This window comes from Ochlerotatus camptorhynchus, unplaced genomic scaffold, assembly GCF_037179485.1.
Source record: "Ochlerotatus camptorhynchus isolate MF236.1 unplaced genomic scaffold, CSIRO-AGI_Acam_v1.1 ptg000021l, whole genome shotgun sequence".
Lineage (NCBI taxonomy): Eukaryota > Metazoa > Arthropoda > Insecta > Diptera > Culicidae > Ochlerotatus > Ochlerotatus camptorhynchus.
Window position 1 is genome coordinate 401,563 of NW_027040513.1, and position 13,252 is coordinate 414,814.

The 13,252-nt window shown below is 36.3% G+C and overlaps 1 protein-coding gene across 1 annotated transcript in view; it reads left to right on the plus strand.

Moving 5' to 3' along the window:
• The first annotated feature begins 2,633 nt into the window (after positions 1-2,633).
• Positions 2,634-13,252, plus strand: part of LOC135704051 (very long chain fatty acid elongase AAEL008004-like) — a 28,294-nt gene continuing 17,675 nt past the window's right edge. The window contains exons 1-2 of the mRNA XM_065225473.1: positions 2,634-2,871; positions 3,105-3,298. Coding sequence (XP_065081545.1) covers positions 2,811-2,871; positions 3,105-3,298 — 255 coding nt within the window. The 5' untranslated portion in view covers positions 2,634-2,810. The remainder of the gene's footprint in view (positions 2,872-3,104; positions 3,299-13,252) is intronic.

The window sequence follows — 13,252 nt, forward strand, 5'->3', positions numbered from 1 at the left end:
TGGAACACCGTTTCTTTTTAATTCATTCAAAATACACACAAATCAATATTGAAAGATACCATTAGCCAAGGTTTTGTCAAAACATCTAGTGGCATAGTAAAATAGTACTTCAAATTAAGGTATACATTTTTCGGCAAAGTTATAGCTGAGCTAATTTTAAGCAACTAAGTTTAAAAAATTTTTTTGTATCTCTTAAATTGACCAATTAAGATCTATTTTCTTGAATTGAGTTAGTGTGTCTCTAAAAAAAAAACAGTTGTTTTACTCTAGTTTTCTTATTTAAAATTTCTCAGCAAAGGTGTCTTCAAATAACTTTTAAATCTTTAGAAGGCGCAAATTTTTGCTAAACAAAGCTTGTCAAGCTCTTACGCCGATCAAGAGTAAACGTTTACTACTAAAAATATGTCCTTTTCAAATGTTAATATCTCTGGTTGTGGCAAACAAAAAAAAAATTTTTACGGCTTTTGAAGGGCGTATGTTATTCTCAATAATGGGAAAAACTAAGGGTATGATATTTGTACAACTCGTATTAAATCAATTTGAATTTATTCGTATTTTTTACTATAATTGGGTATATCTTTTTTTGTTAGAAGAGATACAGACCACAACTTTCAATATGAAACGTGCATTTTTGAGAGTTTAAAAAGTCTCTAGTAGATGACTTTCATGAGAAAATTGAAATAAAAAAGTTAAAACAAAATATGGTTTTCATAGGACCACTCTAATGACAAATATAAATAAAATGTGCAAGTACATTTGTTTCAATATTTAGAAGTTTAGTGAAGTTTTTGTGCTTAAAAATTCCCTTCTTTTGTTGTTTGCAAACGTCAAATAAGAATTTTTTTATAAACTAACTTTTTTGTTTTGCAAAGTAAAGACATGTGATGATTTAAAAATTTATAGCTGAGTTAATTTTAAGCAACTTTGTCGAAGATGATTTTTTTCTATCTCTTAAATGAGAACTTAGAGTAATTCTTCGGAGTTGACTTAGGTTGTTCCTACAAAAAAATAGTTTTTTAGCACTGACTTTTTTATTTCAATTTTCTCATGAAAGTAATCTTCCAGAGACTTCTAATACTCTTTAAGACGAATGTTTTGTAGTGAATTTTATTGGCCGTATCTCTTCTAATAAAAAAGATATGCCCAAATATAGTAAAAACATTCAAATTGATTTTTATATCATACGTCCTTTCAAATGCCGTAAAAACACCTTTTTTTTTTTGGTTGCCCCAACCAGAGATGTTAGCATTTGACAAGGGCATATTTTTAGTAGAAAATCGTCAATTACTCTTGATCGGCAAAAGATATTGACAAGTTTTGTGCAGCAAAAATTTGCGAATTCTAAAGATCTAAAAGTTTTTGAAGACACCTTTGCTGAGAAATTTTAAATAAGAAAACTAGAGCAAACAACTTTTTTTTTTTATAGAGACACCCTAACGCAAGTCAAGAAAATAACTCTTAATCGGTCAATTTAAGAGATACAATTTTTTTTTTTAAATTTACTTGCTTGAAATTAGCTCAGCTATAACTTTGCCGAAAAATGTATACCTTAATTTCTTCAAATAAAAAAAAGTTAGATTTTTGATTTTATGATAATAAGAACCACCCTAGAATTCATTGTCATAAAAATGAGGGCCTAACTATAAGGAACAAAACATATCATTCCACCACAAATCTGCATTCTGGACCACTGTGCATTGTGTTTTGTCCCAAATTTCTCACAATATCACGGCAACAGACAGAGTCTGAGACAACGCCATGTGTTAACTCTAGTTCAGGTGCGACGACATCCGATGTAAACAACAACGACAAAAACGGGCTCCAAATTTCAATCGTTTCTATCGCTACGAAACAACTCCCTTACTGCAACAAAAACATTCATCCGAAAATGACCTTGACGACAACGTTAGTTCCGCTTACTCATCTTGTCTGCCAGCTACGATCGAAACAGTTACGCCTCCAGCGCAGCTTGCTTTATGGGCTTGTTTTCTACTTTTTCCTCTCTGATGTGATATATGTATGTAAATAATCTGCGTTCAAAGTTTGCCGGCTACTATTCTTAGTGGTGCGTTTTGTTTGCCACACATTCCTGATTATTTTTTTTTTCTGCAGTACGGGAGGATATATTAATGTGCAGCAACTGAGTAGAAAATGGTGTACAGTTCAATGCCAGATATTACTGCATCAACAAATGATAGACAACATCAACAGGGATCAATAAAAGCATTTCTCAATTTTCCGAAAAACCTCCATAATGTTTGCAACTCATCCTGCGCTTCCATTTCTAATAGCCGGCAATAAGATCAATTTCCTTAATCATTACCAAGGATAACCATAGGAGCGTAGTCACTTATTTTGCAGCGCCCCCCACGCCACCATAAGGCCAAACTTTTATCACCACCCCAACACTGGCACGCGAACATCGCTGGGTAGCTAAACTCTGCAAAAGGCGCGCAACTACACGCGAAACGGAGTGCGAAAGGAACTGGAAAATCATGTTCGCAGGGTGTTCTGTCGAACGATATAAGCTATGATCGCGCAGCAAACCCGGCTTAGTACCACATCGGAAAGCTAACCGTTCTGTTCTGTCCAGTTCTGTTCGATTGGGGAAGAACCAGTCAAAATCTTCAGCAACGACTGGCAAACGAAATCCCCTCGGATAATCATCGCCATATCGAGAGTGAAGAACCTTGCAAATAGACAGTATTTATCCAAAATCAAGTGTCTCAGTGCCAATATTTACCTACCTACCTACCTACTTGCATTCGCATATATCGGTGACTCGCGGCCGGTGATTGTCGTACGAAAATATGTCTTTCATAATGGAGAAGCTGTTCAATGGCTACAACCAGTTCATATTGGATCATCGAGGTACGGTGGTGTTAAACGAAAATGCAATTTCAGTGCCTAGTTCAAGAACGTCCCATTGCAGTGCGATGCCCTTTCCCGTTCAAGTTCAAATCCGAGAAGACATGAAAAGTGAATGTGACTCTGCCAACTTGAATGCTACTTACTTCCTGAACCTTGTTGCTCTCCGTTACACCATCTACCCCTTATTGATACGATATTCCTTGTTTTGTGTTTCTGCGATTCTGTGCTTGCAGATAGTCGGAGTGCCGACTTACCGCTGATGGATGCCAACTGGCAAGTGCCAGCAATAATTGCGGTCTACCTGTTGGCGGTGCTCAAGTTTGGGCCCCGCTTCATGGAGAACCGTAAGCCGTACGATCTGAAGAATTTTATTCGGCTGTACAATCTGGTCCAGGTCGCTGCCAACAGTTGTTTCTTCCTGTATGAGGTGAGTTTGAGTGACTTCTAGTGACTTCCGAGGATGTCTGAGACAACGCCGTTGACTTTGTTCAACCAATCGCTGCACATCCATAAATTATGTTTGTGATTTTTTTTTCCCGAACATCGTTGATCATTGTTGAACATTGAAGAATTGGGTTGTTTAGGGGTGTTCAGGTAAATACATAATCGTAATCTGCATTAAAAATGGAACCTTAATCCAAAAATTCTTCAATTTTCGTGCACTGGAACTATTTTAAATAAGTGGGATTGCATTAGAATAAAAACGCCATCTTAGCACCCCTCGGTGGGACTTTGAATGGGAACGAGCTGTTAACTAATAGATTTTGCGTCAAAAATTAAAAATTTAAAAACCGACTTCTATGTCTATGGGAGCGATTAAACTATAATTGTATGAGCTGCTGGCCTCACCTCCGACCACCGGGCCATAGTGATGATTTATCATCAAATTAATTTTCGATTTAGGTTAGCGACTGGAAGTCAATTTTTATTTGTTATATGCGACAGTTAGAAGATACTGAGAGGTTAGCACATATCATCGGCAAGAGACGTGCGTGTGAGAAAATTTGCGAAAAAATCCAAGGGCACCGGTGGGATTCGAACCCAAAATTCCCATTCAGTACACGGGTGCATTACCAATTATACAACGGTGGACCTATGGTCTACGGATGTATTTGGCTAATGACATATGAGTTTCGAATCCGTTTCCCTACCTTAGTCTTTTTGCGCAAGCGTTCTCAATACACAACAATCGTCTATTACCGACGATATGTGCTTGTACCGCAACCACTCAGTATCGGTCGATGTGAACAAACACAACTCGTCTCTGTTCTACATCACACATGGACATCCCGTATCCAACATGTGTGATGTAGAACAGAGACTATAATTGTATTAAGAAAACGAAACTTTTCAGTGTGTTTTTCGAAATTAAAAATCCCAATTAACAAAAAGGCAAAAGAATATGCACAATTATTTAATGTCTGTGGAAGGATACATAACGGATGCTCGTTTCCTTAATTTATGAACATAATTAATATTAAGAATTTGTTATCCTTTTTAAAGTTGTTGTTAATTAATAATGCTCAACGACGACACAAAACTGCACTGGTTCCAGAATTTAAATCAATTTTATAACTTCAAGAGCTCATAAGCTTTTCAATGTTTTTTTTTTTTTAATTTGGATTACAAAAACACTGATTTTACGAATACTAGACCGAAATTTGAACAGGAACAGATAACTTGAAATACAAGGAAATGTTGGTGAGAGATCTCCAAGTAGAACATTTATTTAAGATAACGATTTATACAATAATCTTCTTCACCAGGGACGTTTTGAGACTCACTGGATCTTTTTCAGATTAAGATTTATATGAAAAATTTTGAATTTTTTTCAAAATATCAGACTTGGATGAAAATTAATTAGTATTTAAATTTTGATCTCAGAAATTCTAATAAAATTGGAGAAAATTACATGCTTGATATTCCTAGCTGCGACATCACAGCTTGCAATATCAACCGCAGTTGTGTGCTTGTTGTAGAAAAATCAAGCGTGATCGTGGGCTTTGGTGAGACTTGATTTTTTGATATTTTGTCAACACTGGAATACCTTGAATGTTCCACCTATTTTGTGAAGATGATATGATGATAGTTTTTACCACCCATTGTAGCACAGAAACTAACTTCGACAGCAGTGGGTTCTCTTCTCTGTTGGTCTTGATCAAGCCTAATAACCTCTGATTGTCCTCAACATGTCGCTGTATGAAGGGCCAAAAACGGATTGGGTAGATCGATAGGCAAAGTCGCCTATACGTATCTACGGGACAATGAAGAATCTCCTTCCAGCAACTTGATCAGCCAATTGGTCAAAAAGACAAGCCCCCAAACAGGAAGATGCCCCAATGAGTTGGGGAGAAAAGCCCGCCCTTTATCCACGAAATGTTATCAACAGGGAGTTGGCATTCTCACTCTCCCCGTCCAAATCGCTTCAATCGGGTGCCCTATTCGACCGTCCCATTCCACCAGGTCTTCATCTGATTGATGTCCTTGGCAACCTTTCCCTTTGCCTTGAGTCTCCTCTTCATGATTGCCCAGTATTTCTCAATAGGGCGGAACTGGGGGCAGTTGGGTTGGTTAAGGTTTTTCGGAACAAACTGGACCCCTTTCGCTGCAGACCATTCTTGAACGACTTTGCTGTAATGACAGCTTGCCAAATCTGGCCAAAACATTACGGGATGGCCGTAGGATCGAATGAACGGCAAAATTCGTTTTTGGAGACACTCTTTTTGGTAAAGTTCCGACGACATTGTCTTATTTGTAACGAAAACTTTTGTTTTTTTTTTGCCACAGCTGCAAATGCCCTGCCAAATCATAAATTTTCGTGCAAATTTGTCGGCAAAAACAAATTTAAATTTGGCTGGAACATCCGCCCGAGCCGTTGCCAAGTAAAATTTTTGACCTGGGATTTGCCCGAAGTCAGCCTTGACATAGGTTTCATCGTCCATCAGAAGACACCCGTCGAACTTGGTCAGCACCTGGTCGTATAGCTTCCGCGCACGGATTTTGGCCACACTATTCTGTTTTATGGTCCGATTTGGCTGTTTGCTAACTCGATACGACTCGATTCCTTCCCGGAGTCGAGTTCTCCTCACGGTACTATGGGCAGCACCGAAATTTCTGGCCAAATCACGGTCCGACAGATTGGGATTCCTCTTAATCGTCTTCAAAATCTTACTACGCAGTTTCCGGTCGACAGTTCCACTCCGACGATTGGCTTGAGGCTTCCGAATCGTCGTCAATGTTTCCTTATACCGTTTCATAACGCGCCATACGGTATTTCTGGGCAATTTCAGCTGTTTAGCTAGCTTAGATGCAGACCACAATGGATTTTCCAAATAACTGTGAACAATTTTTTACCTTCTTTCGGCTTCCATGTTGATTGTTTACAAAGTAGGTACAGTCGATTTGCGGAATGTCAAAAATACATACATGAAGCTGACAAAATTCCCGACACGTGGGCGCCAAGAACTTCCAAATCCGTCCACCAGGAGCACTACAATATGAGCAAAAGTTTGTTCCAATTCTAAATGAAGCAAGCTTTACACTCCAAGTTCCCTTTGTTTCAAATTCATCTCAAATTTTATACTTTACCCATTGAGTGTTGATTAATCACACTACAAATTGTGACCGAGCGCGGACTTGAGGTTGCCAGGCTATTAAATAATCTAGGTCCTTTTAAGGATTACATTTATATAAAAAAAAATCAAATTTTGGTCAATGTCCACCGCAAATAATTAAAACTACTTTATGACGAATTGGTAAAATGGTAATGGTTAAAATTTTGATCCGTAATCAGCCCTGCTGGCCCCTCCAACATAAGTTGCAGGCAGTTGTCGTTAGATCATGCAACACTGTAATTACTACTATTTATGTTATATGTATGATTCGTCAAGTTTATAGAACTCAATGTTTCAAATGAGGTGAACTATTTATCTTATAATTACAAAACCAAACTTACAATAACAATTATATGCAAATGCAAAATAAAACTTGATAAATCATCATCATTCCCTTTATTCTTGCGCAGGGCATGACAATGTGAATTTGATTTTTATCAGTGAACGGGCACCATATGGTACATTCTCTCACTATAAACCTGTCATTTCTAGCCTATCTAAACTATTTAAACCAATAACATAACCAATAAACCATTACATAAGCGGGCCCTCCGCATCCTATCTCTGTCTTATCTCAAATGCCATTGGTTTGAATGCATCAATATATACATTGGAAATCAATTGGAATTGGATTTCAATGGAATTTCAACCCACTCACTTGGCCAGGCTTCAGAATCGTCCAGTGGGCAGTGCGGTCTACACTTCAAGCTCCCTTTCTTTCAAATTCACCCCAAATTTGATATTTTACCCCTTTGAGTGTTGATTAATCACAATGAAACATTGTGACAGAGCACGGACTTGAGGCTACTAGAGTCTTAAATAATCTAGGTCCCATTTAGGATTATATCTTAAAAATCCAAATCTGCCCAACGCTTACCTGAATGATCCACCTATTTTGTCCACCTAAAATATTCATAAGTATTACAAGCGATCAAGAATTCATGAACAATCAACAAAGCATCCTAATACGCTAGCAATCCCGCAACTTTATAATGCTATCATTATTTTCAACAAACACAGGAATGCTCACAAACCACCGACACTAAGACAGAATACTTACTACTAACTCAAGGCATCTTCCAAACAAGCTTCAAAGCTTCGTTTTTTATCAAATTTGAACCTTTACGTTAAATTCAGCCCTCCATATATGTAATACGTACGCGAGGCTCAAACCTTTGAAGACTACTCAACATTATTTTTTTTAAACTACTACTATTAAATCAAAATTTAAAAATCCAGCAACATGGAACAAAATAGTTTTTACAGTGTTACAATAATTATTAAAAAATCGATATGACAGCAATCCATGCAAAGTATTCCGTTAGAGATAACTTCGTTATTTATCAATCAATTAAAAAAAAAAATCTCACAAGACAACGTGAACGTGTGAAATGCAATGACTCTTAACTTCTGCTAGTGTTGTTGCACGTTTCATGTGTCTAGGCATCGAATTGCAAACATTTATTCATTTAAAATACAATAAATTCTGAGAAGCGCAAGTCCAAAAATGTGGTGTTCAGAGTGAGCGCTCACGAATCGTAAGATTGCTGGTTGTGATGCTCTGAAAGCAACATTGGCAGATCTTATGAGTCAAACGCACACTTTACAACCTCTCCGTGTACTTTACAAGTACCAAGTAGCATTATAACACCTAATGATTTCAAAACTCCGAAAAACATTTTTATATAGCAAGTGAGTGGAAGCAATTCTGCAAGCGCATTATTTTACTCTGCAAGCACTTGCATAGATATTTGTGTTACAAAGGCCAAAAATAAAATGGAAGGGCAAAAGTCTAGATGAGGAGAAATGCTTTTTAAAGGTGCATTTGGCTGGTAATAGGTAAATCGTTTTTCAATCGACATACAATTCCTACTTCTTGGCATTTTTTATGACACTGTCAATGTGGGAGTTGAACTTAAGTTTGTCGTCTCAATAATCACGCCAAGATGCTAAATCTCCCGAACGCGATCGAAAGTTTCGTCATCAACAGAGACGTTCTCATTTACTCGATTCCGCGAAATTACAATGAATTTAGTTTTACATGCAATAAAATTTCAACTGCTTACACTTCAATCATCTACTTAGAGAAATCTTATCTTCATTCAAATGTGAAATGACAACTTCTCACAACTTAGCTGCAATGAATAACACAGTACCATCTACAAAAAGATCAATGCAGTAAAATCGTTAAACAAATTGCTTGATACACATCATAATATACATAATAAATAAAAGGGCTCCTAATACACTTGCCTGGGGCACTCCAAGGTTATTCCTCACGAGACTATAAATATAAGCACCAAACACAATCCGTTGAGTTCTGTCAGATAAGCAGCTTTCACAGCGGCGCCGGTGGTGTAATGGTAACATGGTAAGCGTGATTGCCTCTCGCCCCAGCAGGCCTGGGTTCAATCCCTGTCGGCACCACCGGGATGTTCTGAGGCATAACATCTCTGATCACGCCTTTCTTCGGAAGGGAAGTAAAGCCGTTGGTCCCCTGTTCATGAGTTGATGGGTCGATAGGTATGGTCCGGGAGTGGGAGCTGCCTCGCTGGCGTCGGTAGCATTGGTGCTCAGCACAGAAAACAAATCAAGGAAATTTTCTTTTTCAAATATTTAAATGGAATCTTTCATTCCTTAAAAAGTTTTAAATATTTTGGCGTTTCATAATCATTCAGGAATGTTAATGCCATTTGATGTTTTATCACTTCAGATTAGTTTGGGGTGTTTTATCGCTTTATTTCTGAGCACAGAGATTTAGTGTTATTAATGAGCAATTCCCTACAAATTCGCAAATCGGTTTATTTTTGTATTTTTTTTATATTTGTTGAAAATTTGTAAACACGTTTCTTATGACCGACTATGCCATTTTACATCTTCATAGACTTCTCTGACGTTTGTGAATCGGCGATATAGAATTTTCTGACGTTTGTGAAATGCACAAGTATTAGTGCAGAACTTTGGCTATATTAACTATATTTTAATTTTAATATTTGGTTCTTTTATAAAAAGAACATGAATGCGTGAAATATACGGGATTTACGCAGAAAACCCGGAAAAATTTACTTTTCTCAGAGAGGAGAAAAAACTAATCCTGAAGTTGGCCAACACCATTCGTGCAGGCTTGGATCAATTCATGCCATCCAGCAAAACGAACAACTCGAAATCCGAGTCAATAGATTCATTTGAAACGGAAGTGTTAGAAAGAATCCAATCATACTTCAAAGAACGGTATACATTTGTTTGAATTATTTTTCCAACTATTTATGAAATGCTGTGGATCTGTGTTGATTGATTCCAATTGAATGTCAAATTTTTTGACGGAATCCGAAATCTATCGGCAAGTGTATCTCTGTCGAAAGAAGGATACAGAATGGCAATCATTACCTGTGCTCTCAAGTTCTCAATTATTATTCCCTATTTATTTATGAACACGCAGATGCACATGTAAAACAAGGAAAAATGATCGAAGTTGAAGAATGGGGCGGGGGTTTTATCTGGGTGGGATGACTGTAGCTTGTCTTTTACCAACACGAAATTTAAAAAAAAACATCGACACGCCTAAGCCTCCGTGCATCATCGGTGGAACACAACACTTGATCTTGCTGGCCATCACCACCGAAATCCACTCCTTGTCCTTCTAAATTCGACATTCCTTGGTACCTTGGTACATGATATCAATATACACGTCCCGTGGTCGTTTTCGCTTGATTCGCCATGAGCCTGGTGAGATTTGCTACCGGATGTTGTAATGGACGACCGACCAATGCCGAAGCCAAAAACGAAAAATTACGCAAAAATAATGACAAACAGAAAGCTGCATCAGTAAACATAAACAACAACGGTGAAACGTCATTGAGTGCCCGGTGTACGCTATATAAGGTAAGATATTCCGGTAAATGACATTTGCATAGTGACGTCATTCCTATCCTATGAGAGCCTAGGAGAGCCTTTTGCTGAACAAAATGAAGTGATTTGGTGTGTCTGCAATGTATTTACACTGTACAATTTGAGTTATTCCCCTGCAAACTATTGAAAGATAGCAATGACGTCATAAGTCGACATTCAAACTTGATGTTTACAACCGAGAGTATATTACCTTGTTTATGTATACCGTGATTGAGTGTATTCGTTAGAGCTACACTGTTAAAATTGTTTACTTTGTAGCTTTCCGTTTGACAGTTGATATCATTAATATTTATATTAAAAACTATAATAATTACTAATTAGAGCAATTTTTACACCAAATATTACTTCAGATCAAGTTGTCTTCTTCTTCTTCTTCGCATTTCAAGCTTATTGCATATCGCATATTAGCTTATTGCGTGCTCTCAACTTAGTGTTCTAGATACACTTCCACAGTTATTAATTGAGAGCTTTCGATGCCTGTACCATTTTTGCATTGGTATAATTGTGTGGCAAGTCCAATCATACTTCTATGCCCAGGGAAGTCGAGAAATTTTCCAACCCGAAAAATTTCTAGACCGGACCGGGATTGAACCCAGCCACCTCCAGCATGGTCTTGCTTTGTAGCTGTGCCTTTACCGACTGAGCTAAGGGAGGCCTCAGATCAAGTTGTACTTTCCCTAGATCCAGCCTTATTTTTGAAAAGGACCTATAGAAAAATATCAAGCTTATTTTCAAAAAAAAAAAAATTCTCGAAAACTGTTTGCTCGAACGGCTTGGTGTCTTGCGAAATATTGCAAATAATCGATGAGACTATTCGAGAAAAAAAAATGCACTCTGAAAAAAAATTACCCAACTTTTTTTTTAATTCCAAATAAAATCTTTCAAACAAATTTTTCTCCAATTGTTATTTTTTTTTTTGTATTTGTTGATAGGAGACAAAAATGCCATTTATTGCACTAAAGTTTAAGATGGAGAAATGATGGACGAAAAAAGTTCTTGGAAACATATCCAAAACTAATTCCAATTACTTTTTCGACTTGATATAATGAAAGTACACCAAAGTTACAATAAAAGGCACCCGGGTAATTTTTTTCTAAGTCGCATCGTTTTCGAAATGTAGTGGTTTGAAAATAGATATTTTTAAAATGTTGGTAGATTTTGGCCATTTTTAAATGTATTTCGAGGTTTTCCAGTTCCGACAATACACTGAAAAAAGTTTTCATATAGTATCCATTGGGAACGCACATGATCTTTTTCCAATAACAAATTTAATGATTTTTATCTGAAATTCACATAACATTCACATGATCACATGAATTCTATGTGATAAATCACATAAACTTCATTGGACACATAAGGTTCATGTGATTTCGTGGTGCGATTCCCAATTATGAGATCACGTGAAAGTTATGTGAAATTCTAATGGATATTTTCCATCGGAAATGTGATTTATTTTTTGAGTGTATTTTTTCGGGAAGATTAGAAATTTTGTTTGGAACTGAAGAACCGCGAAATACATTAAAAAATAGCCAAAAACTACCAACATTTTAAAATATCTACTTTCAAATCGCTACACCTCGAAAACGGTGATAATTAGCAAAACTTTACTCAGGTGCTTTTTATTGTAAATTTGGTGTACTTTCATTAGATAAAGTCGAAACAGTAATTGGACCAAGTTTTGGATATTTTCCCAAAAAACATGTCAACAAATAAAAAAATACAAAAAAAAAATATGAGAATAATTGTTTTGAGACTTTATTTGAAATTAAAAAAAAAATGTAAATTTGTTTAAGAGTGCATGTTTTTTTTTAATGGTCTCATCTACACTGAACGAATTTGACATATTCCTGTTATGTGGAAGTCTAATAAATTTGCGCTATAAGATAATCCATTGAAAATGATATGATTGAAAATGTGTCAGGTAAATTCTATATGAATATCTGATACATTTACAATGCTGATAATTTGGTAACTTTTATATGATCGTCATATGATAAATGAAAATCGATCAAATTATAATAATTAACTGAAATGGATTTGAAAGCCATAAGCATAAGCTATACTTTTCAGCACAATATAATATATGTGTCATAAATCAATCGAAGTAAAGTTTATGTGAAAATAACATGAAATTTACTTCTTCTTTTGACACATGTATTTAATCGATTTCTAAAAATAAATTCGAAAAATAAACATCAGGCAGTGGGAGCTTTCACAGTTGTGCCTTTTTTTTATTGTAGCTGATTTGGGATTCGATCAAGATCTGTTGAGGTGTGATGCTTTCGGTGTCTGTGCTCGATTCCACTGGGCCACGGCTGACTTCAAGATTGAGCTCGTTCAAATAGCATGAAGTAAGAACAGCTCTCCCGACATGGAATGTAGTGCAACTTTATGCTCGTTTTACTAGAGTGAAGACAAATAGCACTGACAAATTTATGTTCCGTTTCGGTGGTGTGGTTTGTTCAAATCTTTCTTAATGCACCTGTGTGCAATAAATCAACGACTAAATTATATGATTTGATAGAACTGGCTCATGAAGTTCGAATACTACTTAGGGCTGGAATCTGAATTAGCCGTGTAGAAGGCTTACAATTAGAATCATAGCAAAGTAAATATTACAGTAGAATCATTTTTTTTTTTCAATCTCAATACATTCTTTTCTGGAACCAATTATCATATGAAACAATAACAAACAAAGATTATTCAAAACAGTATCATTGTTGTTAGTAGTATTTAGTTCAACTAATCATTTTAATGATCGTTGAACATCGTTGAAAATTGTTTCAATAATTTATAAAGAACAATCATGTAAGATGTATTTTATTGGGAACGATATTCATCCCAGAAAAAACATGCAA